Here is a 27,875-nt window from a genome sequence, read left to right on the forward strand (position 1 = left end):
ACACAAAATGCTGGAGTAACTCAGTGGGACAGGCAGCATCTCTGGAGAGAAGTTTCAGGCCGAGACTCATCTTTGCGTCTGAAGCAGGGCTTCCACTCGAAATGTCACCCATTCCTTTTCTCCAGTGATGCTTCCTGTCCTGCTAAGTTACTCCAGCATTTTGTGTCTATCTTTGGTGTAAACCAGCATCTGCAGTTCCTTCCTACACAGTTTTAATTTGAAACCTTGTTTCTGTGTAACTTCAACTTCACTAGCAGGACTTTGTACTTGGGTGGAAGAAAACAATTGGCTACCAAGTCTATAACAATTTTCTTAAGTGCTGGATATCTGAAAGCATTTTATGGACAGATATTTGATATGCAGTTACTGTTGTGACATAGAAAACACAGCAGCAAAATGACATGCAAATGATAACAATAAGGCCTCACCAGTGAGCTAGAAATAACATTAAAATGACTCACCAGTGAGCTCAGCACAATTTTTAAAGTTTTTTTTTTGAATAAATTTTTTATTGGAGATAGGTACATAACCTGTTTACATCTTTACAGTCATACATTTTTAAATTGATAATATTGTCAATTATTATTATATTGTCTCCAATACCTTTTGCCCCTTTTTTTTAAAACTAGATAGAACTAAAGAACTAGATGAAGTAAAGAAAGAAAAAAGAGAGAAGAAAAATAAAAACAAAAACAAAAACAGATTATAAAGATAAGGAAAAAGTTAGTTAAAGAAGAGTGGAGAAATTTATTAAAATAACAAAAACTTCATTCGAGATATATTCGTACATTTCAAAGTATAGCATTTCATCCATTCTTTAGTCCGAGTGCTAGTCAGGTTCCTGTGCTGAACCATTCTGACCCTTTAAGTAATCAATAAAAGGAGACCATATTCCAATAAATAATTCCTGTTTATCCAACAGGGAAAATCTGATTCTTTCCACGTTTAAGGTCTCCGTCATTTCTATAATCCACATTTTGATTGTGGGGGACGTAGGGCCTTTCCAAAATTTTAGAATTAATTTTTTTCCTGTTATTAAACTATAATCCATAAAGTTTCTTTGTGTTGTTCTAAATGTTTGATTTAATTCTAATATTCCGAGTATAATTAATTTTGGATCTGGGTCCAATTGTGTGCTGGTTACTTTAGATATTATGCTAAAAATATTTACCCAGAATTTTTTAATTTTTATACAGTTTGCAAACATATGAAATAATGTAGCTTCTAAATGTTGACATTTATCACATTTAGGTGAGATATGTTGGAAAATTTTATGTAGTTTTGTTTTTGAATAGTGTAACCTATGTATTACTTTAAATTGTATTAGAGAATGTCTGGCGTTTAGTGAACACTGATGTATATGTTGCAAACTTTCTTCCCAAGTATCTTTCGTAATTACTTGGTTTAATTCTTTTTCCCATTTTTGTCTGTATAAGTCCGTGGAGGGAATGTCACTGTCTAATAAGATATTATATATATAAGATATTAATTTTTCTGTATTAGGATGTTTGTTCCAACATTCATCAAGAATTTCTGAATTTCTAATTCGAAAATTTTGGGAGTTCGATTTTACATAATCTCTAAGTTGAAGATATCTGAAATAATCATTTCCACGAAGACCATAAGTCTGTTGCAACTCCTGAAATGTCAGAAAAGTGCCTTCCTTATAAAGTTGTCCCATATTTTTAATTCCATAATCCTTCCATTGTGTAAAACCCCCGTCTACCCATGAAGGCTTAAACAAAGGATTATTCACAATTGGAAGAAAAAGTGATAAATTATCTAATTTTAATGTCTTTTTTAATTGTTTCCAAATTCGTATAGCACTAAATATTATAGGGTTTTCCCTATAAATTTTTTTGTTTAATTTAGACGTAGCCAATAATATCGAACCAATATCAAAAGGAATGACCAGTCTGAATTTGAAGATGGACACAAAATGCTGGAGTAACTCAGTGGGACAGGCAGCATCTCTGGAGAGAACTTTCAGGCCGAGACTCATCTTTGCGTCTGAAGCAGGGCTTCCACTCGAAATGTCACCCATTCCTTTTCTCCAGTGATGCTTCCTGTCCTGCTAAGTTACTCCAGCATTTTGTGTCTATCTTTGGTGTAAACCAGCATCTGCAGTTCCTTCCTACACAGTTTTAATTTGAAACCTTGTTTCTGTGTAACTTCAACTTCACTAGCAGGACTTTGTACTTGGGTGGAAGAAAACAATTGGCTACCAAGTCTATAACAATTTTCTTAAGTGCTGGATATCTGAAAGCATTTTATGGACAGATATTTGATATGCAGTTACTGTTGTGACATAGAAAACACAGCAGCAAAATGACATGCAAATGATAACAATAAGGCCTCACCAGTGAGCTAGAAATAACATTAAAATGACTCACCAGTGAGCTCAGCACAATTTTTAAAGTTACTAGACCAAGTGGACCCGTTGAGTCCATTCCTTGTTGGGTTCCCATCGTGACATGGGAAAATCGCATTTGTTCTTTGAAATAAATGGTGTTTTTTTCTTTAAAATAAAATAAATCCTATCTGGAATGTTTTTGTTTTTTATGGTTAAAATCCTCTCTTGGAGACCGTGCCCTCATTCAGCAGCAGCATCAGCTCGACTGCGACGGAAGTTGCTTTGAGCGGGAAGAAACCACTCCCCCCAATAGTGACCCGGACCAATTGGGCTTCGAGCGGGAGGTCGGAGCCAATCATTCGACCCGACTTGGGGACCCAGGCCAATCGGGCGTAGAGCGGGAGGTTGTAGCCAATCAATGGACTCCATGTGAGGGTAAACGGCAGGAGTAAATCAGGACTTGCTGACAAACAATCGGAATAGGGGGCATCGGCGCTTCCTCCACGTGGGACCCGGACCATTCGGGTGTTGAGCGGGAGGTCGGAGCCAATCAATGGACCCCATGAGGGGGTGAGCGGCAGGAGCGAATCAGGACGCGCCGGCGACCAATCAGAGCGGGGAGTGTCGGCTCTCCCCCCACATGGGCATCCGGGCCAATCGAGCATGAGGTCGGAGCTGAACACAAAATGGCAACCCTCCCCTAACTGTGCACATGCCGGAGTTGAAGACAACATGGCAACCCAACCGCGGCAGCCATCCGTTGGGCCCAAAGCTCTCCTGCATTGGTGTAGCACCCACCCCTCCCCCACCCACTCCAAATGCCCACCCCCCCTCCCCCTCACTCCATCCCCCCCTCACCCACTCCATCCTTCCCTCCCTACTCACCTACTCCATCCTCTCTCCCTCCCCCCACTCATCCACTCCATCCCCGCACCCCTCCACCCACTACCCTTCCCACACCCTCACTACCCTCACTCACACTCCCCCCCACTCCCACTCCCCCATCCCTCCCCCTATACCCACTCCCCCCCACCCCCATACCCCTGCCCCCCGACACCTGCTCCCCCCACCTCCCACAGGCGCGGGCAAGGGGGGAGAGGAAAGAGGAGAGGGAGCCGCTCACCCCGGCCCTGGGCGGCTATCGCGGAGGCCAGCAGCAGGAGAGTGGCCGTCCTGACAGTGCCCATCTTTCGCCTTCTCTCTGATGCCGCGCTGCACCACGGGAGGAAGGCCAGGCGCGAGGCATGCCTGGACGGGCGGTGGTCCTCCCGCTGGTCGTCTGAGAGGGGAAAGTCATCCCCCCCCCCCACTGCATTATTGGCCACGACTCCCTGTCCCCCTCCCTCATTGGCCGGCACTCGGGCGGGTCCCATTGTGACGTCACACGCTGAAGATGGCAAGAAATCAGTTTGAAAAGGTAATTTTTAAACTTTAAAATCTCTGTAACTTTAAAATTATAAGACCAATTTGAATGAAACTTGGATGAAAGGGTCCCCAGGACAAAGGTGAGTAAGGTGGTCCTAAAATTGTAGCGCTGTCCTGTGACGGGGCAAAAAAACATGTCACAAACATCCTAATACATATATACATGAAACTTCATAACAAATAAATGGAGATCTTTAGCAATGTATATATATATATAGATAGAACTGAATTGTTTATTTTTTGAAAAGATTGCGAATCATAACAGCTAATAATACATCTCACATGTGATGAAAAGCTTAGTTGTGCTTTTATACATGTGTCACACATAACCAAAACCTGTAAAGGTGCAATCAGACATAATTAAAAGCATATTTGGTACCTTTCCTGCCTGAGTTGCACATAATTGTGACATACACTATCTGCTGCGTCGGTTGGTTCTGAATGGCATAAAGAGACTGTTTAAAGGATCATTGTTCACTTGTTGGATTGTCAGGGAGTTAGTGGGAGGAGAGAGTGGATTTGGGCGCATTGACCTGTTGAGAACGTATGCTTCCCATTGGTTTACGGATGCAAAATGTACACATGATACTTTGGGGGTCCACCAGCAGCCTCCTGCAATCAAAAAGGGTGATTTGTTTCCAAACATTTAAGCCTGGATTTTGTGAATGAATTCTTGCAGTGGATCCTGAAGGCATTATCCCCTGCCTTGTGATCTGGCATACTGAATGATAGCTGAGTTTATGAATATCAATTCAATCCTAGCAACTTAAAATTGTAATGAAAAATATTGAAATAGACTACAATCTTAACTGTTGAGGAGAAAAGTTGCATGTTTTGCTGAAATCCACTCCCATAGATTTACTATTCCGATGTTCTTCTGGCCAGCTACATTACTATCACTGTCTTAAACTTGAGGTTTTCCAAAACTTTCCTGTCCTTGATGTTCCATTCAGACTTTGCTTGCTGACCTACATTGACTACTTGTTCAGTACCATCTTAATTTTAAATAATTCTCTTTGTTTATAAATTCCGTCAGAGCTTTGCCCCAGGCATGCTGTACCTTCCTCCAGCCTTGCAATGCTCCACATTCCGTGTGCCACTCTAATTCTGGCCTCTTGCACATCCACAATATTTAACATATAAGTTATAGTTGGTGGCTATATCCAAAGCTGTGAAGCACCATCCTTGAGATATTCCACCTCTGTCTGTTTCTCTTATTAAGATTGTCTATTTAACCAAACTTTTTTGTCTATCCTATTGTTGCTTTCAATTGGTTGATGGCAGGGTTTTGAGTTCATTTTGAAAGGTCTGTGCCCATGGCGGATATGCTTTGAGTTACATCTTATTTATTATTAACAGGAAATCTTGAGTGACTTGAGGTGTTAGCTATAAGGAGAGATTGGACAACCTTGGATTGTTTTCTCTGGAGCATTCGAAGCTGAAAGGAGACATGATATGTTTTTTTTAATTATGAGAGACATAGATAGGGTAGACCGTTAGAACTTTTATCTCCAGGGTGAAAAGTCAAAGACCAGAGGGCACATCAATAAGGTCAGAGGGTTAAAGGAGATCTGTGGGGCAAGTGTTTTTTCCCCCCACCGTGATACGTCCCTGGAACACACTGCCAGGGGTGATAGTGGAAGCAGATATGACAGTGGTGTTTAAGAGGCTTGCAATATGCAAGGAATGAAACTTTGTGGATCATGTGAAGGCAGAAGGGATTAGAGTAATTTGACAGTGTATTAAACAGACATTGTGACTGAAGGACCTGTTCACTGCTGTACTATTCTATGCAATATCTCTAGTTGATGGGTGTGAAATATCCCGGGGACGATTTAAGCATAATATGTCAGTGCAATGCTCTACATATATATTCTAGATATTTGTCGGATCAATGTAAGCACCTATGGCCATTCTACTGCCGTCATTTGATCGAGTGAATTGTCTGCCTGGTGTATGGCCCATTGGCCATTCATTCTTTACTACCCAAGTGATGATCAACGGATAGTAGCAAACAAACCAATGTTCGATATTTCCTGTGCATGAAACCTAATTTACCCTAATATATTTGGCTCCTTATTATTACATTGTGTAATGATAGTAAACGCAAAGATTAGAACCACTAATACCTTGTCAACATTCCATTGTTCTCACAGATTCCTTTGAAATTGGATTGGCATTGGGAAACCTCTTTGAGTGGGAGGCTCACCACCCCTCCCCCCCCCCATCCCCCACCCCCCCACCCCCACTGATGCTCTCCTGCTCTTCGCTTGTCTATGCTCTGACCTGTTTTCTACGCAAGATTCTGGCATCTGCAGTCCTTTGTTTCTTCCAATAGAAATCTCAGAGAAGCATTTGAACTTCCCACCCCTGAAGGGCATCAGTGAACCAAATGCTTTTACAACAATCTGGTAGTTTTGTTGTCACCATTACTAAGTCTAATCATTAACTGAATTTAAATTCCACAGTTGTCATAACTTGTTAGTCCAGCAACTTGGCCTCTATTCATTTCTTTAGCGTTTAGGTACACTGATATACAAAACAATCGTTGCTTTTTTCCTCCCATTTTGATATTTCAGTCAAAATCCTGAAACAAAAAACAAAACTATGAAAAAGAATCTCTGCTAATCTATATTGAAATGGACTGCCTATCTAAAAATGTATGCTTGGCAAAAAAAAGTGGGTGGTGGCAACTCCATTGAGAGCTTTCCAGAGTGACAATAGCAGTATCTGTAGCATGCAATTATTTTTTAAACGAGTTTTTTGTGTTATGAGAATATAAAGTAGCAATTTAAGGATTAACGTAATGGATCACTTAAATCAACAAGTCATCTATTGGTGGAAATAAATCAAATATCACTGTTTCACAGCAGCTGTTTATCAGCTGTGCCAACTGCAGTTGGTGTTTGTGTAAAACTTCACGCGGAACAGCAGGTGCATTTTACACTTCCAGCCAAATGAGTTCTTGACCCTCTCAATTCCTCAGGAAATTATTTTCACTGACTTTTCCCCTCCATTTTCTCACATCTGGTTATGTATCTTGCAATAACGATGCATTAAGCAACATTCACCATGCAAAGCCTCCATCCGCACTTTTGATTGGAGGATGTCCTAAAGTTTTGAGTTGCATAATGACTACATACCAAGTCTATGTGTCATCTGATCACATTATAGTACTTGTACAAATGATTTTGCATATGCCTTAACGTTTTAATCACTTAAGTGAATATTTTTACATGTGCTTCTTCATGTCTCATTTCAAGAATCCAGATTAGCAATTATTAGAAGAAATTGAGAAGAAGGAATGGAGGAAATATGGTAATAGCCAACCCTACCCCATGTGCTAGCACATCCCCCTTGACATCATGACTCTCTCTGCTGGTATTTGACAGACATAACAGATGAAAGGCAGCAAAGGGTGGTGCAATAATACCGAGCAATTAATTATTAGGGTGCTGGATGCAAAACTGGAGAAAAGATTGGGAAAATGCATAAATTAGCAGCTTTGAGTCTGTGGTCACTTTTAGCTGAAAAGCAGGACAAACAAAGCAATTCATTTTTTTGCGGCTGCTGCTGCATCCACAACTACCAGGAGATACAAAAGATGTGCCAGCTGATATGTGGACAGGGCCATAAATGCTGAATTTCATTTCAAAACCTTCTGTTGTGTGAGTTGCCATTAGCCCATTTATTTTTAAATCAGGGTAGACAAAATTGGGAGAGAAGGAATGGGTGACGTTTCAGGTCGAGACCCATCTTCAGACTGATGTCAGGGGAGTGGACGGGACAGAGATAGAATGTAGTCGGAGACAGTAAGACTGGTGGGAGAACTGGGAAGGGGGAGGGGACAGAGAGAGAGGGAAAGCGAGGGCTATTTGAAGTTGGAGAAGTCAATGTTCATACGACTGGTATGAACTACCCAAGCAAAATATGAAGGTGCTGTTCCTCCAATTTGCGCTGGACCTCACTCTGACAATGGAGGAGACCCAGGACAGAAAGGTCAGATTGGGATTAGGAGCGGGGAGTTAAAGTACTGAACAACTGGGAGATCAAGTAGGTTAAGATGGACTGAGCGGAGGTGTTCAGCGAAATGATCGCCGAGCCTGCGCTTGGTCTCACCGATATACAGAAGTTGACACCTGGAACAGTGGATACAGTGATGAGGTTGGAGGAGGTGCCAGTGAACCTCTGCCTCACCTGAAAAGACTGTTGGGGTCCTTGGATGGAGTCGAGGGGGGAAGTAAAGGGACAGGTGTTGCAAGGGAACGTACCTGGGGAGGGGGTGGTTTGGATAGGAAAGGACGAGTTGACCATGGAGTTGTAGAGGGAATGGTCTCTGCGGAACGCAGAAAGGGGTGGAGATGGGAAGATGTGGCCAGTAGTGGGATCCCATTGGAGGTGGCAAAAACGTTGGAGGATTATATGCTGTATGCGACGGCTGATGTGGTGGAAGGTGAAGAGCGGAGCTGTGGTATATCGAGGAGGCCCAAGTGAGAGCCTCATCTATAATGGAAGGGGGGAATCCCCGTTCCCTAAAGAATGAGGACATCTCCGATGACCTGGTATGGAAAACATCATCCTGGGCGCAGTTGCAGCGTAGACAGAGGAATTGGGAGTAGGGGATGGAGTCTTTACAGGAAGCATGGTGGGAAGAAGTGTAATCTAGATAGCTATGGGACTCAGTAGGTTTTGTAATAGATGTCAGTCAATAGTCTGTCTCCTGTGATGGAGACGATGAGATCTAGAAACGGTAGGGAGATGTCGGAGATGGTCCAAGTGAATTTGAGTGCAGGATGGAAATTAGTCATGAAGTTGATGAAGTCAGTGAGTTTTGCATGGGTGCAGGAGGTAGCACCGATGCAGTCGCGAATGTAGCGGAGGTAGAGTTCGGGGATAGGGCCAGTGTATGCCTGGAACAGTGATTGTTCAACGCACCCTACGCTATGCCTTGGTTTTGGAGGAAGTGGGAGGAGTTGAAGGAGAAGTTGTTAAGGTTAAGGACCAGCTCTGCTAGGTTGAGGAGAGTGTTATTAGACGGACTAATCAGTGATGCTCCTATTAAAGTGACAGAAAAATTATCACAAAGTTTTATCATGTTAGGCTGATGTAATGACAAATAAGAGACAATTAAATGTTTGTGATTTCAGAAGGAAGCCTCATTCTACCTTGCATCTTAATGGTCAGACAATCATGGTCATGGGCTTCCTGAGAAGGAACAGGGTTCATGGGCTGGATTCGCATTGAATTATCATCACTGTCATTAATATTTTCGTTTTAAGATGAGTTCTAATATTTCTAATTGCAGAACTTGTGTCAACAATGTAACCTCTGGTGATTTTTAAATCGTTGTCAATTGAAGGAAACGGAGGTAGGGGGTTAACATTAATCAATTTTGCAACTATTTGACTTCTACAGTATAGTCTGTCTCAGGAAATAATGGCAATATTTCAGGAAATAATGGCAAAATAATGGAAAGAATGGATGTATTAAAAGTAATAAATCCTTGGTGTGTGAAAGCAGACCATGAATACATTGCACAGTGAAGCATGATTACCATCATAAAAAAAACACTGAGGAGGGGGGGAATGTGAATCATTTCCAGATGCCGTAAGGAAGGCAAGTAAATCGGGATTCCTTGTATTGTACTATCAATTTGTATTCAAGATGATCTGGGAGCTTAGATCCAGGCTAAATATGAATGATGTGTAAGGTGGTAGTAAAACAAAATTGAAAAAATGGATTAAGATCGCAGGATCACACAATAAACTTAACAGCCATGAAGTAAAGGCTCCATTTCTTTTCAGACAAAGGTATGCCGGTATCACCTCCGCCGCTACCACCTCCTCCACCAGGGGCTCCTCCACTGCCGTCGCCCTTTGCTGTAAGTCATAAGTATCTTAATTGCAATATGACAATGAATTTTAAAAGGTTTGAATTTTGATTGTTTTGTAGATGTGTCATCAGCAAGAATAAAAAACAGTATACTATATGTAAAGTTATGTCATTAATTGTGGTTCACACTTAACTTTCCAAATAAGTAATTTTTATTGGTTATTAGACTGAGGTGGGCCCGTTGGGTCCTAATCTCTCCTGCGGGCCTCCCCTGGGGCAACCCTCCCCCAACTGACGATCCTGCAGTTAGAGATAGATAGATGGATGGATGGAGGGAGGGAGGGAGGGAGGGAGGGAGGGAGGGAGCTAAGATGCTAAGATGCTAAGATGATGGTTATTTACAGTGCATGTGTGTTAGTTTATTCTTTCCCAAATGTTCAGATTGGCTGCAATTTTTTTACATATTATTTAATATTCATCATATTTTACTAATTGTGATGTTGGCACAGAAAATCTTGGATCCACTCTGCTACTATAATAAAAGTAGAAAGGGTCCTCTACTGATTGGATGGGTCTCAGTCAGAAATATTATTGATGGTTTTAATCAAGTGAGAGTCCGATGCATGCACCTGTTGTAGAAGAACAGTCTCGGGAATGGATGAATCATCATCTAATGGAGTTCCAAGTGAAACTGCTTAAAACTTCCCAAATTACTCAAATAGTCTCTCTGCTTTTCAATCACTGTTTAAAAACCAGCTTTTGAATTTATATAGTTTTGATCAAACAGTGAGTATTTTGAACAACTGATAATTAATATAATTTTGAGCAATGAATCTATTCATAATTAAGCATGGAAATTGTTGAATTAGCCACTTATTCAAGTAATTAACTTCATAATATAAAGCTCTTTCCATTTGTTTTCGAAGAATTGATTCAGTAATTCTAGTTGGTGAATTTATTAACCATTTATGGTATTTCCAGTAATTCTGAGCTTAATTTTGCAGAATGCAGATATTCCTTAAATTGTAATTTTTTTTTCTTGTTTTAATCTGGTTGCCCCTATGATGTTACATACAAATGATTATTTCAGTATTTAGATTAAAAAATGGCTACAAAGGAAAAAAGAGCAATTGGTGACAAATACTATGTATACTGTAATTTGGAGCAAAAAAAAAATGCTGGTAGAATCCAGCGGGTCAGACATTATCATTGAGGCAGAGGGACAGTCAGACACTGCATCAGGACTGAAAGTGTGAAAGGGAGATAGCCAGCATTGTGAGACAGGCCCTGGCAGGCGATAGATGGAACCAGATGAGGAGAAGATGATGGGCCTCAGAATAAATGAGGGGGGGATAGATTTTGGAGATGGCATCTGATTACTTGCATCTGAGTCCAGCATCTGCAGTTGTTGTCTTTTATCACTCATCAGCATCTCCTCCACCTTCCTCTTGGCCCACGGCTCCATCTGATCCTTCTTTCTTCATCTGCCTCTACCCATCATCCACCAGCTGCTGGTCCTGTGTTATACAGTCACCCATGCTCTGTCCCCTTTCTGCACTTTATTTAGTATGCATGCCCTGAAACACCACATGAGGGGTTAGGTTTATTATTGCCAGATGCATTGTGAAAAGCTTTTGTTTTAATACAATCAAGCCAAACATCGATACAACAGATAGAGCGAAGAGAAAAACACCAGTGCAGAGAATAAGGTTCTCAGCTTTGTAGTGTAACAGTTCCAGGGAAAAAGTCCAATGATCGCAGTGAGGTAGATTGAAAATCAGGACTGTATACTAGCTTATGGAATAGTTAAGGTGTCTGATAAGAGGACAAGAGGTTATTCCTGAGTCTGGAAGTACGTGCTTTCAAGCTTATGCTTCTGGCTGATGGGAGCAGAAGGAGGAAGGAGTGACTAAGGTGGGAAAGGGCCTTGATTATGTTGGCTGCTTTCCTGAGGCAGTGTAAAATGTTGATGGAGTCAATGGTGGGAAGGTTGGGCTGTGTGATGGATTGAGTTAAAGCTACAACTCTGCAATTTCTGCAGTCTTGGGCAGAACTGTTCCCAAACTAAGCTAAGATGCGTTCTATGGTGCATCTGTAGCGATTGGTAAATCTTGTTGGAGACATGTCAAATTTCCTCAGCCTCCTGAGGAAGTAAATGCATTGGTGTGTTTGTTCGGGCTGTAGCTTCAATGTGGTTCATCCAGGATAGATTATTAGTAATGTTTACACTAAGAAACTTGAGGCTCTCAACTAAACATAGCACAAAAAGTAAGGAAATTTGTGTTTGGTAGATTATTTCTTTGTTGTAACAATGCTTCTTGGCAATAAATCTTATACCGTTGGAAAGCCTGTTTATTTCCCTTTTAAATGGTGCCACATTTGTAAGGAACATGCATTTGTGGGATGAGCAGCAGAGCTGAGTATATGGGTTGCGCCCATGAAAAATTTGCCAAATCTTCTCTGCCAATGCCAAACAGCTTATTCTGCTGTTGCTATTGACTCTTGTTTTGAGCTTCTGGTACCCCCAGGTGCTGACAAGAATGGGATGCCATCCCACAACAGTGTGTGACCAGGCTGGTGACCAGCATGAGGAGGAGGTGCCAGGCTGTTATGGCTGTGTATGGTTCTTCCACACGCTACTGTGGCTCCTGTTTATTAAATGAATAAATTGTTAAATTGCCAATATGTCTTGTTTCTTCAGACTTCAATCATCCAATCCACCAAACAACACCGAACAAGAGTCAATGGCAGAATAAGCTGTTTGGCATTGGCAGAGATTTGGCAAATTTTTCATGGGCGCAACCCATATACTCAGCTCTGCTGCTCATCCCACAAATGCATGTTCCTTACAAATGTGGCACCATTTAAAAGGGAAATAAACAGGCTTTCCAACGGTATAAGATTTATTGCCAAGAAGCATTGTTACAACAAAGAAATAATCTACCAAACACAAATTTCCTTACTTTTTGTGCTATGTTTAGTTCCTCTTCAAGATTGATGCTTACTGGGGCTTATACTCCTCCACGCATCCTGGACTTGATAACTAGCTCCTTTGTCTTGCTGTCATTGAGGAAGAGGTTGTTGTCGTGACACAATGTTACTAAGTCCTCTATCTCCTTCCTGTACTCCATCTTATCATTGCTTGAGGTCTGGCTCACCAAAGTGGCATCCTCTGCAAACATGTAGATGGAATTAGAGCAGAATCTGGCCAAACAGATGTGAGTTTATAGGGCTGTTTATTGAGTTTATATAGTTTATAGGTGCATTGAGTTACGAACTCACTCTAAAGGGGCACTGGTGTTAAGAATTATTGTGGAGGAAGTGTCTCCTATTCTCATGGATTATGGTCTATGGACCAAGAAGTTGAGGATCCATGGCAGAGACAGGTGCTGACTCCGAGATCCAAAAGTTTGGAAACACGTTTGGTTGGGATTATGCTGTGATAGGCAGGTAGAGTCAATAAATAGGAGCCTGAAGTAGTTTTTCTTGTTATCGAGGTGAACCAGAGATGGTTTTGGGGCCAGTGAGATGGTTTCTGCTGTGGACGTTGTGATGGTAAGCAAATTGCAAAGGATCAGCACTGTGGGAGGCTCGAGTTAATGTGCACTATCAACAGACTTTCGAAGCACTTCATGATGGTGAATGTTAGAGCCATGTTACCATGCTTTTCTTTGCCACTGAGATGATAGTAGTTGTCTTAATGCAGACAGGGACCTCAGAATTAAGTAGTGAGGGGTTAAAGATGTTTGTGAATAACTCTGCCAGCTGGTCTTAGGACACAGATGGCGTCTTTATGCAGGCCAGTTACTTTCCACAGATTCACTCCAAGGATTACCGATCTTGCGTCTGCCCCAGTTATCAATGGTACAGGCGCACGGGGCGGGTGATGTCTTTTTACCGTGCTTCTGTTCAAAGCAAGTGTGGAATGCATTGAGCTCATCAGGGAGGAACATGTTGCCAAAGATACTTCACTTAGTAGCCAATTGTAGCACGCAAGTGTTGCCACAATCGATGGGTGTCCATGTTGTTGCCTCAGGATACAGAGTTCCCTCATGATAGCTTTGCAAAGGTCGTAGATGAATTATTGTACTGCTATCTATGTAGATATATATCTTAATCTAGTCTGTGTATACGTCAGATTATTATCCATAATTGTGCTTGTGAAACCGTATTGGAGTGATGCTGTTTTCTATCACCAGTCTATTGTCAGTTCTCCACAAGGACTCCAATGCTGAAGTGCTGTCATCCAAAGATAGCAATCGGCGAGTGGAAGTTCAGGACTTTTGCCTTTGTTCCAGTACTGAACCCCTGTGCAGTTCTGTAAATAAAGTTGGAATTCTTCACACTCATGGGTGTTGGATAACATATAAATAGGTAAATATTTCAAAGTTTGAGGAATTGAAAGTTGTGGGGAATTGGCTGAGAATAGCAGTGGAGGTTTGCATTAGATCGTCATGATCATGTTGAATGGTGGGATAGGCTCGAGGACGTGATGGCCTGCTCCTATTTTCTTGTGTTCTGAACACCAGCAGTTCAACTCGACCTGCAGCTTTTAATTGGAAGATCTGGGTCATTGCAATTTATCACAAATTATACTGTTTTTCCCATAACAAATGCAAATAAGACTGTAAATAAAAAAATAATTTCTGCAAAGATAAGTGTTTTATATAACTTTACTGCATACCTCTTGCATTTAGTAATTCAATTAATTCAGGCCGTCAAGTTTTAACTTTGAGTAAGTGTGTGGGCCACAGATAGGTGTCTGTTTTATCATGCCGACACTACATCTGAGTGAACAATTAAAGCATGAAATAGAGGATCTTGTACTACTCAGCTGTTCACCGTATAATCTTACTGAATCGTTATGATAGCCATCTGCTCCTATTTCATCCATATTAGATGCATTACACTTACCATTGTGAGGGGGGAGGAAAAGAAACAGAGCTGTCTTAGTGGAACGCATTCAGAGCACGTTGAAGGAAGTAAAGAATCAGACAAGACCGAGGAATGGTATTCTCATAGGATTAAAAGTCTTCAGTGTCAGAGTACTACAGGGTGAAAGTCGGTCCCATCGACCCAACGTGTCTGTGCCAAACAAGAAACCCCATGTAAGCTAGATGCCCCATTTGTCTATGCCTGGCCCATATATCCCTCTAAATCTTTCACAGCCAAGTACCTGTCCAAAAGTGTGTTAAATTTTGAATTGTACCTGCCTCAACAACCTCCTCAGGCAGCTCATTCCATTTACTCACCACAATCCGTGTGAAAAAAATTGCCCTACAGGTTCCTATTAAATCTTTTCCTTTTCACCTTAAAACTATGCCCTCTATTTCTTGATTCCCCTACCCTGGGAAAAAGGTCTGTGCATTCATTCACCTTATCTATTCCCCCTCATGTTTTTATATATCTCTTTAAGATCACCCCTCAGCCTCTTGTACTCCAAGGAATAATGTTCTATCCTGCCCAAAGTATCCCTGTTGCTCAGGGCCTCAAGTCTTACAATAGCCTTTTTAATCTTCTCTGCATCCTTCACAGCTTATTGACATCTTTCCTATAGCACGGAGAACAAAACTGAACACAATACTCCAAATGTGGCTTCACCAGAATCTTGTACAACTGTAACATAATGTTGCGACTTCTATTCAATTCCCTGACTGATGAAGATTGATGTGCCAAAAAACCCCTTCACCACCACCTAAGAGTACAAGTACACAGATCCCTGAAAGTGGTGTCACAGGTGACACCACTTTCAGGGATCTGTGTACTTGTACTCTTAGATCCCTCTGCTCTACAATACTCCCCAGAGTCCTACACTTCGCTGGGAAGGTCCCACCCTAGTTTTACTTCCCAAAACATAACACCTCACTCTTCTGATGTTGGGTCTCGACCTGAAACGTCACCCATTCCTTCTCTTCTGAGATGCTGCCTGACCCGCCGAGTTGCTCCAGCATTTTGTGATACCTTCTGATGTTATGTCCTTATTCAAGATCCTATGCACAGGGAAGCAGAGTCAGAAATGGGGACAATGAGGCGATGCATGGATTATAATTTGAGTAGATAGTTCATTGTCGGAGGATGTAGGAGCACTTTGTGATGTGTCGCTGTTTTGGTTGAACTAGAATGTATTGTTGAGTTTATTGTCATATGCACAAGTACTACAGGTACATGTTGGGGGGGGGGGGTGTTGGGGGGAAGTGGTGTCCGTTATTGTGGGTTGTCTGCTATAACAGAATAAGGCAATATCATTATACAAGTAGTAGAAACAAACAACTGCAGTTGGTTGGTTAAAACACAAAAGGACATAAAGTGCTGGAGTAACTCAGCAGGTCAGCCAGCATCTCTGGAGAACATGGATGGGTGACGATTTGGTCAAGAAATGGGCCTGGAATCCAGGTAAGTTGAAGGCCCTGGCCTGATGGTGGCTGGGGAAGAGGTGAAGATCGGCGGAGTCAACGGTTGTGGACTGTGGGCAGCCAGAGTACAGGCAAGGGTTGGTGTGAAGGTGGCGGCAGGCACGGCCGGCACTAAGAGTGGTGGAGGAGGTGCAGACAGGCGGTGCTGTAAGTGGCAGGGGATGCGGTGCAAGCTGGGGACGGCCGGAGCTCCTATCTTCCGTGTTGGCGGCACCATCCAGATCCGCTTTAACCAAAATCCATTATAAAAGAGGTCCGTTAAAACGAGAGTATATTGTATATCTGCCTATAGACGGGAAGTGGTACAGCTGGCGTCCTGGTGCCATTGCAACAACCTGGAGCTCAATGCTCTTAAGACAGTGGAACTAATTGTAGACTTTCGAAGAACTCTCCCTCCCCTCCCCCCACTCACCATCAACAACACCATAGTCACATCTGTGGAGTCATTCAAGTTCCTTGGAACCATCATCTCCAGGGACCTTAAATGGGGTCTACCATCGACTCCACAGTCAAAAAGACCCAACAGAGCAGGGCCGTCTTAACGCATGGGCCTGATGGGCACTTGCCCGGGGCCCCACGAGCATAGGGGCCCCATTTTATCGACCATTTACATTTTTATTCCTGCGAGTAGTTGTCGTAGGGGCCCCAGTACACTGCTTTGCCCGGGGCCCATAATGCTGTAAAGACGGCCCTGCAACAGAGGATGTACTTCCTGCGGCAGCTGAGGAAACACAATCTGCCATAGGCAATGATGGTCCAATTCTATACTGCTATCATTGAGTCCATCTTCACCTTCTCCATCATGGTCTGGTTTGGCTAAGTAGTGTAAACCTCTCCTGCTGGCACAGCAAACCCCATTGGGTGCAAGCCTCTCCTGTGGGGCCCAGCAAATCTCCCCCAACTGATGATCCATGGACCTGTTGCTGGCCGGGGAGTGTCCCTCAGGGCCATGGGTGGGCGAGGAGGGAGAGGAAAGGGGAGAAGGAGCCGTGGCGACCATCGTGTTGGCCAGAGCGAGCTGTGGACCCGTTGGGTGGAAACCTCTCCTGCAGTGGCAGCTCGGCGGCGATGACCATCTTGTTCGACCGTCTGCCGCCACGCTGCACCACGGGAGGGTCAGGCGTGGGGCACGCCAGGACAGTCGCCGGTCCTCCTGGCGGGGGGGGGGGGGGGGGGAGTGCATGAATGCATTTATTCAAGTTTAAGTTAATTGTTTTTAAAATGTAATAACACTTGATCAATTGAGACCGCAGGGGAATGGTGGGTAGGATGGGTGTAAAATTGTTGTGCGATCGTGTACCGTTTTGGCTGTATTTCGGGCACTTTACTAAAATGCAATATATATATATATATGTTTATATGTACAAGATGAGAGTTTGATTGAGAGAGAGAGATAGATAGATTTCCAGCCTCCACTTTGATTTTCACTGTTATTGAACTCACCCTCTGACAATTTACCTCTACTTTAATTCATAGTGTAAGAATATATCATGAGCGAACTAAATGAGAGAAGGGATATTGCATAACATATAATTTTTTAAGATCTTGGACAATTAAATTTAAAAAATAAGATCAATTTCAGCACCATAGCGGTTACGTAATAGCAATAAACATTTACCATACTATCAAAAAACTATTCGGACTGAAATGGGGAAGTCATTACTTTCTGTAACAAGTTCAGACTGTATATTCATGTCACGAGAGGGACATCCCATTCAATACATTCGAGTGACATTTCTAAAAGCAAGATGCTAATTTCAGTTTATAGAGCAATTTCAATTTATAAAGGAATGGTGTATGAAGACAATGTGCAGATCTCCACTTTTAACTATATATATCAGCACTTGCTGTTCTGTTTACAATATTAGCCTCGATGGCACGTTAAATTTTAGCCCCAAATGTAATTTGGCTTTCACAGCTTGTCTGGAATATGAGCAGAAAAACCATGAAATAATCAGCAGTTGCAAGAAATTGCAGCTCAATGAATATGGTTCTCCAAAAAGGTACTTATTGGCACACCTTAGGCAACAGATGCACTGGAGGCCCCTCATAGTTGTGGGTTTTGCAGATGACTAAATATAATTTTGGTAGAGGTACACATGGTGGCAGAATTGCATGCAGAGACCATGTTTATTTTGCCATTGTGCCAGATAAGTTGCAAGTTTAACATTTTACTATGACAACTGGGGAATTTAAATTAAATTTGGAATTTGTAAGGGAAAATCTGTAATAAACCATGATTACTGAACTGTTATAAAACCAATTGGGTTCACTAATATCCTCCAGGAAGGGAAATCTGCCATACGTGCCTGCTGTGAACAGCATGATTTCAGATTCCACCAGGTAATTGATGATTCACTACTCTTGGAGTAGACTGGGGGAGGGGAAGAAGGGGAACTGGGTTGGGAAATTCTAGTACCCATTTAAAAGTGTTCTTTAAGGCAGTTTAACTACTGATCAGAGAATATGAGGAAACTGTAGTTTTAATCAATTTCAGATTCAAGACTAGCCTTGTTTTACATAGAAACTTGGAAAATAGGAGCAGGTGGAGGCCATTTGGCCCTTCGAGCCAGCACCGCCATTCATTGTGATCGTGGCTGATCATCCACAATCAGTAACCCTAGCCTGCCCACTCCCCATATCCCTTGATTCAGCTAGCCCCTATAGCTCTATCCAACTGTCTTTTAAATTCATCCAGTGAATTGGCCTCTATTGCCTTCTGTGGCAGACAATTCCACAAATTCACAACTCTCTGGGTGAAAAAGGTTTTTTCTCATCTCAGTTTTGAATGCCCCCCCCCCCTTTATTCTTAGACTGTGTCCATCTAGCTTGTTTATAACTTTATATGTTCCTATGAGATCCCCTCTCATCCTTCTAAATTCCAGTGAAAACAAGCCCAGTCTTTCCTCATATGACAGTCCCGTCATCCCGGGGATTAACCTCGTGAACCTATGCTGCACTGCAAGGATGTCCTTCCTCAAATTAGGAGACCAAAACTGCACACAATACTCCAGATGTGGTCTCACCAGGGCCCTGTACAACTGCAGAAGGACCTCTTTACTCCTATACTCAAATCCTCTCGTTATGAAGGCCAACATGCCATTAGCTTTCTTCACTGCCTGCTGTACCAGCATATTTACTTTCAGTGACTGATGTACAAGGACACCCAGGTCTCATTGCACTTCTCTTTTTCCTAATCTGACACCATTGAGATAATGATCCGCCTGCTTGTTCTTGCTGCCAAAATGGATAACCTCACATTTATCTACATTATACTGCATCTGCCATGCATCTGCCCACTCACTTAACCTGTCCAAGTCATCCTGCAACCTCCTAGCATCCTCTTTGCGGTTCACACTGCCACCCAGCTTTGTGTCATCTGCAAATTTGCTTGTGTTACTTTTAATTCCATCATCTAAATCATTAATATATATTGTAAATATATCCAGCACCGAGCCTTGCGGCACTCCTCGCCACTGCCTGCCATTCTGACAGGGTCCCGTTAATTCATACTCTTTTTTTCCTGCCTGCCAACCAATTCTCTATCCATGTCAATACTGTACCCCCAATACCATGTGCTCTAATTTTGCCCACTAATCGCCTGTGTGGGACCTTATCAAAGGCTTTCTGAAAGTCCAGATACACTACATCCACTAGTTCTCCTTCATCCATTTTACTTGTCACATTCTCAAAAAACTCCAGATTAGTCAAGCCGGATTTCCCCATAAATCCATGCTGACTTGGGCCAATCCTTTTATTGCTATCCAAATTTCCCTAGATCCTCTGTCCTCTAGTACATCTGGGAGATTGTTTGTGTTTTCCTTAGTGAAGACAGAACCAAAGTACCTGTTCAACTCTTCCACCATTTCCTTGTTCCCCATAATAATTTCAACTGTTTCTGCCTTCAAGGGACCTCATTTGTCTTTACTAATCTTTTTCTCTTAACATCCTAAAGAAGCTTTTACTCTCCTTCTTTATATTCTTGGCCAACTTACCGTCGTGTTTATGTATTTTCAATGTAGTTAACTTTTATTGTGGGAACATTGAAAATCATAATGGATCAAGTAATTCCTCAGGTTCATGAGGAGTTTCCCAAGTACCACAAGGATGAAGAACAAGGGCGGTCTGCATTGTTAGAAGATATCCACACTGGAGTGCGGTTGAAAAAGGTGACACAAGTCAATGACAGAAGTGCTCCAATCATTGATAGTAAGTGCTACCAAGTTCATTCGATGTTATCATATACAACTCTGCTTTTGTACACTTAAAAGACAAATCAAATTAAAACTCCCAAGCCACGTGTAGTTATCAGTAAAAAGATTATCATGTTTTACACATGGTTTGATTAATTTGGTATGGAAATGCATTGAGGTATGTTTATCTAACAATAAATATTTGCTTTCAGTCAATGTAAATAGTAGTTTTGCATGCTGACATTACCAAAAGAGAGACTCTCCAGTCAAGAAATTTCTCAACATAATCATGTTTTTAAATTCAAATAATGGTTTGGAAATTGTGTAAAATTGTCTCCCTAGATAAATTATGCTCATATTTTAAGAAAATTATTATTTGTTTTTTATTGGAATGTATCTTTTATAAATGTGGGCTTCTGTTGCAACCATGAAGGCACTTCTGACAGATGGTCTACGATAAAATAATGTAACAAATGTTCTGCATTTATTTGTATTTTCCTATAGAACCAACGAGTAGCAATGGTACAGAGGCAGTGGGTGGAGCAGCAGCATCAACTGCTATGGGTGGCTTGTTTCAGGGAGGGTTTCCTGTGCTCAGACCTACTGGACAGAGAGACACTTCAGGTAGTCCTGTAGAATACTTTGGGATAGATTTTTGGAATGGTGAGGAAACTCACTTACGTGGAGCTCATTAAGGTAATTTGTGTGCTTGCCAGCATTATGGGTTCCTAAGTCTGCTGGATAGAGTTAAGAGAAATTAATTTGCTTAAACCAAAGGAGAGACACCAGACTGTATCCTTATGTTCAGAGGAGATGTATAACTTTTCCAATTATTGATCTCATTGAAATATTACCTTCACTGCCAAAATCAAGGCAGTTTATTGGAATGTCTAAAATAGGCCATATTTATTTCATTTAGGAATTTTTCAGAACAATTGAAGAGTTATATTTCAACCAATCTGACTTCATCCCAGAAGTTGTGGGCTGCTGTATTTAAAACACTGCAAAAACCATTCTATTCAGTTATTGATTAGGACATGAAACAGAATTGGAATTATCCTGGAATGCACATAATTATTAGAATGTATTAAAGTAGGTGGATATAAAAACAAAGCTTGCCAACCTTCTTTAAAATTGTCAATGGAGCATGAATTTCAATTCAGATTGGATTTTTTTGTTTGGAATCTGTTCTTCATTTCAATAGAAATACGAAGTCTTCACAAATGGGTGGAAATCTTTGATATTTTTTTATTGCCTTCCATTGCAACATAAGCAATGAATCTTAGTTAATAAAAATAAAATGGTAATGATTTCAAAACACTTACATGTGATTGTTAATTTCAGAACGAGTTTCGAAGCCACATTTTGGACTGAAAACACAAGTGGCAAGATACCCAGTCCAGAATAACAGTGGCAGAAATGTTCGAAGTACATCTAATTGTCAAGAATCTATTGATGTATCTAAAGTTCAAAAGGCACTTCAAGTGCGACCTGTTGTGTCCACGTTTGCACCTCCTCCCCTTCCTCTCATGCCTCCCTGTCAGGGTAAATCTCCACTGCACTGTCCTCCTCCACCATTCTCTCACTCTTTCAATAAACCTACAAAATCAACACTAACATCCCCAGGTCCTCCATTTCCACCTCAAAGCAGTAAACCATCTAAATTTCAATACATACAGCCACCACCACCACCATCACCTCCGCTACCACCACCTCCACCGTATAATTTTCAAGGACAAACATCCGATTTCTCATTTCCTGCCCCACCTCCACCTTTATTTTGCACAGAAGACTGTACAGATTTTCTTCCCCTCCCTCCACCTCCGTTACCTCCATCCCCTTGTAGTGTTTCTCATGGAAAAACTGAAAGCCCTCTACCACCACCACCTCCTCCTCCACCACCACCACCTTTATTGAGTAATCTAGAAATTCCTCCACCTTTACCTCCAAAGCTACCAAACTTTTCCAACAGACCAAGTACAAATTCTATGTCTACTCTTCCTCCTCCACTGCCACCAGTTCTTCCTTATGGTCATCCAGGCTCAGCCTCATCAACTAGTCAAATGTCATATACAACTCAAGTATCTGCAAGGGAAGCCACATCTAGATCTGGAGGTAAGAGATGTTAAGGTATACAGCATCCTCTAGTGGTCTTGTATCTTATGTCATAACACAATCTGTAATAGCTACAATTCAGTAAATATAATGAGGATCTGATGTACTTCATGATTAGGTATAGCATCACGAGTTTTATGCATGTAGGATAGTAATTTTAAATGGGGCGTGGTTGGGAAAAGCAACATTCTGTAATAAAATCAACCTATTTTAAAGAATTTCCCCTGAATATGAGAATGTTTCTCAGAACTATCAGTCTGATGTCGAGTCCTGAGTATTAAGCTAGGACTGAAGCAGTCTTAAGTTACTGAATGGTTTCAGCAGATCATCAAGTCCATTGAGTAACAAACAGCTGATGCAGGGTAGGGTTATATTGTTTTTATTAAGTGGAGAAAAGCATACACCAGACTTAACCACGTTTGTATTTTGTATTAGCCTCTACCTACAGGATTAGGATAAAACAGCAGAAAAAAAGAGCTAGTTAGATAAAATAGTTGGATTAATGGTTTTAAAAGATATTAGAGTAATCTCTGGGGACTGAAGTTTTCATACAAAGTATCAAAAGAATTGATGATATTGCTGATGCATGATCTTTCAAAATCCTCTTGACTGAGGTGCTTGGAGCATATGTAGGTGGGAACTGCAGATGCTGGAGGAAGTGTAGGAATGTGTAAGAAGGAACTGCAGATGCTGATTTAAACTGCAGATAGACAAAAAATGCGGGAGTAACTCAACGGTAAGCGGAAGATAAACATGCTGGAGTAAAGCAGCACCTGCAGTTCCTTCCCATTCATTTTGTCTGCTCCACTGTGAAATCTCCTCAAGGTGTATCTACTTTGAAAAAGTTCTCCTCTCTCCGACGAGAGTTCTGCAACATCCTCTCACACTGCTCCCCCTCTGTGATTCCTCCTGCTCTCCGACTCTATGTCTACGTTTTAACCCAGACTCACTACCACAGATCTTTCATTCATTTGTTCTATATCTCTCGTTTCCCTTTCCCGTGACTTTCAGTCTGAAGAAGGGTCTCAACCCCAAACGTCACCCATTCCTTCCCTCCAGAGATGCTGCCTGTCCCGCTGTGTTACTCCAGAATTTTGTGTCTATGAATGGCGGTGATACATTTATATTGAATTGTAGTTATACCACATCTTAACCACCTCCAGAATTAAGTACATTTTGCAGGGCTGTGGCAGATATTCAGCGAACTCTTTAATTGAAAGCAGATTTCATACATTAGACTTAACCTCAATCTCAAAAGTCAAGGAACAATCTAACCAAAGTGCTTGGACAATCAAAGTTATCAATTCTGCAAGAGAAACTAATTGCTTAACTGGGATAGCCTAGATCAAGGATGCATAAAGTTAGAATTAGAACTAAGCCATTCAGTAGGAAAGAAGGAGAACACTTTTTTAAAAACACAGAGATATCTCAAATTTATTGACAGATTTTTGGTTAACTTGAGTTAAAATAAACTAAAGTTAAAATGCAGATCTGTCATGATCTAATTGACAGGTGGTATATGATCAGGGGCTGAGTGGCCCTCACCTTTTTCTGATAATTTGCTTCATGTATTTTTTAATGACTAAAACTCATTCAATTTATCTGTATAAATGTGCTTTACAGATATACTCTCGAATGTAAGAGTAATTTTTCTCCATTTATATAGAGCCTTACTGAAACCACATCTAGTATATTGGATAGGAAGGTAGACTTGTGACAGAAAGTGCAGCGAAGGTTCACTAGATTGATTCCTATGGTGGAATGCGTGTATCATGAAGAGACATGATATGGACTGGACCTTTTAACCTCAAAGTATAATCTCATTGAAACACTAAATTTCTACAGCTTGACAGAATATGTGTGGGGATTTTATTTCTAGGGTGGCTAAAATCGAGAATCGTTCTCGAAATAATGAGTTAGCAATTCAGAATAGAGAGAATAACCCTTTTCACCCAGAGGGTATGGAGTATTTTTTACTCAAGGGAGCTATAGTAAGTCAGAGATTGATAGATTTTAAGATATTAAGTGAATCAAGGGAATGGGGCAGAGAAGGAAAGTAGCATTAAGTTTTATAAAAACAAAATCAGCCATAATTTAGTTGAAAGGTTGAGCAAGCATGAAAGTATAGAATATCTACTCCAGTTATTCCAAATGTTCATATCAAAGTGTATGTAGACCATAATATGTGTGATCAATTCTGCTGTTATATTGATTTGTAGTTGATTGAAATGCAACACATTCTGTTTTCTAGTGCACAATGGTGGTGGAAAACTATCATCACCTCCTCTTCCACCATTCAGATCATCCAGTACAGAGGTTACAGGCAGAAACCAGCATTCACCCAGCTCAATTCGGCCACCTCCATACTCTGTACTGCCACCACCCCCTCCGCCACCGCCACCTTTACCACTGAAAAATCGACCCGGACTTACTTGTGTACAGCCACAAGCATATGGTAATTATAAAAACTGTTTTGTCTTTAAGCAGTTAAATGTTATGATTCAACTAAGCCTAAAATTAAAATTTACAATTTTTGCTCACATTGAAAGTAGTGGTAATGTTGGAGCAAGATATGTTGGATACAGAGGCAGATGGGGAGAAAGGTGAGGATTGGGGAACTCAAATCCTTGTTCCATCTGAAGGGAGGAGGAGCAAGAGCAGATCTACGGGACACAGAGGAGATGCGGGGAGGTATTCATCTATGGCAGCAGGAAGGGAACTATGTTCAGTGAAGAAAGAACATCTTGAATGTCTTAGAATGGAAAATCTCATCTTGTGAGAAGATGTGGTGGAGATAGAGAAGTTGAGGGTGGAAGATAGTGTCTTTGCAAGAGGCAGAATGGGGGAGGTGTATTCCAGGTAACTGTGGGACTCTGGGTTTATAGTAGATGTCAGTCGATAGTCTGTCCTCTGTGATGAGGTCAGAGGGACCAAGAGAGGGGAGAGAGGTGTCAGTCAATTTTCCTTTATTGCTGACTGCTGGTTCTGGGGCAAAATCTACCCACCTGATTGAGTAAAAGTAGAAGCTGTGTATTTCTGGTTGCCTAGTCAAAACAACCACCAACTATCCTGGGTTTAATCTGTACGAACACTGGGAAATCCAGCTTTGTGTCCAATTGGAATTTCTCACTGTTAATTTTATACCCAAAAAAGGTATTTTTTAAAAACAAATTAGTTTTGGAAAATGTGGTAAATTAAATGAATATTTCTTCAGAATATAAAGAAATTGTCAGCTTCACTTTGTATGAGCAGTTCTCAGAATGTTACTCAACTGTCACAATGTTTATTACAAGTAGAAAATTATAAATATGAAATTGCACTCGCCACTGAAAATTTTAAAGACAGTATTTCAGAAAAAAACCCAACTTAATGTTGCACAAATGATCTTCAAACATTTTGTTAACATTTGAAAAATTTGGAACGATCAGGTGGATGGTCAGACAACATTAACTAAAAATAAAAGGATTGATTCCTCTCTCAAAAGATGGTGATTTAGGGTTTTTATAAATTTAACTTAAGGTTGAGCATCATGCATATTTCACCTTAATTTAATCTAACTTTTAACTGAAATGGCACCTGAAAAATATTGAAACTAAATGAATGAATTCTATCATTTCCTCTATCTAATGTTTATTTAATTGTTTATGTTCAGCTGATGACTTTGAATCCAAGTATAATTTTCATTCAGTTGAAGACCTTCCGCCTCCAGATGAATACAAATCATTTCCCAGGACATATCCCAGCAGGCAGCCCCGAGGTGAGCCCTTTGCCATTAGTTCAGCTTTTCTCTCACTACTTATGTCAATAGGGGTAATGTTAATCAAACACACTTGTTCAATATGTAGTAAATCCGAGTGGTATGTATTGGGTTGTTTCTGTTTAGCTACAATTATGCTTTTCTGCAGTATTTTCAGAAAATTACTGTCACATCTAATTCAAAAAATAGATCTGATCCAGGGAAAGGCAGATATTGTAAACTGAGAAATAGAAAATAAGAATAAACCTTTGAGCATAATGGTGTAGAATGAAGATTAATGCTTCTGTTTAAGCATTGGCTGGCTTAATGCAAGGTCTTTTGTGGGAAGGCATATTTTAAGCAATCCTTGTTGTGATCTGGCTTGAAAAAGAATGGAGCCGTAAATACAACTCCAACACATTACTGCATTAATGGGTCCCAAATAGAGACGTAATTTCTATAGTAAGCTGTTTTCTTAATCCTGATGAAGCTAGGTGTTTTCCAGATTTGAGGCCCACTTTTCCATAGGCCAGTCGTAAGTGTGGATTCATATCCATAGTGCCCTTGTTTCTTTTGGAGTCATGTGGGGTTGGTCACATTCTTTTGAGCAGGTTTTTGCCAAGGATGATTGGTGCTGTGAAATGTGGTAATTAAACATCTCCCTCCCTGTCTCTACTCAATCCTTCAATAAATTGGAATTTAACTTGAAGAATAAAGTAAAAAGAATGAACCAGATTTCTAACTATTGTCTTTTTTCCCCCCTCTTCAGCTAACCAAAAAGGTCATCGGACTACAGCTCCATTAAGATGAATTATTTATTATACGTGATTCAGGGTCCACCTTTACTATCACCTGGAGGACAGCATGCAACAGGAATGGAGGGAGCTACCACTTTTTGTTTAGAATAAAGCTTTCCTCAGGTGCCTGAAAATATATTTGCTGTTTAACAAAGTGGCAACATTGTTTCATTGTTGATTAACTTGCTTTTTTTCTGACACATAATAGGCAATTAAAAAATATTTTGCCTATATAAATGTAATTGCAATTCTTTCAGTCAACTGCTGTTTGGGAAGGTTAACTTTGTTAAATATGTTCACTTGCCTTTAAGTTGGTTTAGAAATCGAGTGCTTGTCATTAAAGTGAGAAAAAGATGCTGAAGATTTCAAACATTTCCACAGATAAAGCATTTGACTAAAATTCCATATTTACTTTAGCAACTATGTAGTTTGATTTTGGCCATAAGATTAAACAATTGTCAATTTAAAGGGGCTTGGGCTCACCATAACAATTTGTCACTTGTACTGTAACTGTACTGTAGCGACCATAGGGATTGGTCCTGAGAGTCGAACCCTCGGATTGGCCAGCAAGGTCACGTGGTGGTTTTGGCGCCCAAAACCAGTCAGTGGAAAGAGAACTTCGATGTGAACAGTTTGAGTTAATGGTTGTCTGTAATCTCGGTTGTTATCCTTTGTGATTGAATATTGCTACCGCAATAAACTTCTTTAACAAAGTACAAGCCTCCAGACTCACCATATTGGTGACCCGACGTGATCTAGCCGATCATCTACCATGCAGGGACAAGACGCCTCTGCTTCGGTTCTAACACCCGGCGTACCGCAGCTAAATGCGGTCAGCGTGCATCTTCCTCCGTTTTGGGCGCAACAACCACACCTTTGGTTTGCCCATGCGGAAACGCAGTTCCACCTGAGAAACATCTCGGTGGATGAGACGAAGTATTATTACCTGGTCAGCACCCTACCGCCTGAGACGTCCGCGCGGGTGATGCAGTTCATCACCTCCCCTCCGGC

The 27,875-nt window shown here is 41.2% G+C and overlaps 1 protein-coding gene across 1 annotated transcript in view; it reads left to right on the forward strand.

Annotated features, from left to right (window-relative positions):
- LOC144610055 (uncharacterized) overlaps positions 1–26,968 on the forward strand; it is a 34,271-nt gene extending 7,303 nt beyond the window's left edge. Inside the window, exons 2-8 of the mRNA XM_078428559.1 lie at positions 9,583–9,659; positions 20,100–20,232; positions 20,721–20,840; positions 21,561–22,331; positions 24,583–24,786; positions 25,984–26,088; positions 26,837–26,968. Of these exons, the coding sequence (XP_078284685.1) occupies positions 9,591–9,659; positions 20,100–20,232; positions 20,721–20,840; positions 21,561–22,331; positions 24,583–24,786; positions 25,984–26,088; positions 26,837–26,877 (1,443 nt within the window). The 5' untranslated portion in view covers positions 9,583–9,590 and the 3' untranslated portion in view covers positions 26,878–26,968. The remainder of the gene's footprint in view (positions 1–9,582; positions 9,660–20,099; positions 20,233–20,720; positions 20,841–21,560; positions 22,332–24,582; positions 24,787–25,983; positions 26,089–26,836) is intronic.
- Positions 26,969–27,875: the final 907 nt, after the last annotated feature.

This window comes from Rhinoraja longicauda, chromosome 2 (assembly GCF_053455715.1).
Source record: "Rhinoraja longicauda isolate Sanriku21f chromosome 2, sRhiLon1.1, whole genome shotgun sequence".
NCBI classification, from domain to species: Eukaryota; Metazoa; Chordata; class Chondrichthyes; order Rajiformes; family Arhynchobatidae; genus Rhinoraja; species Rhinoraja longicauda.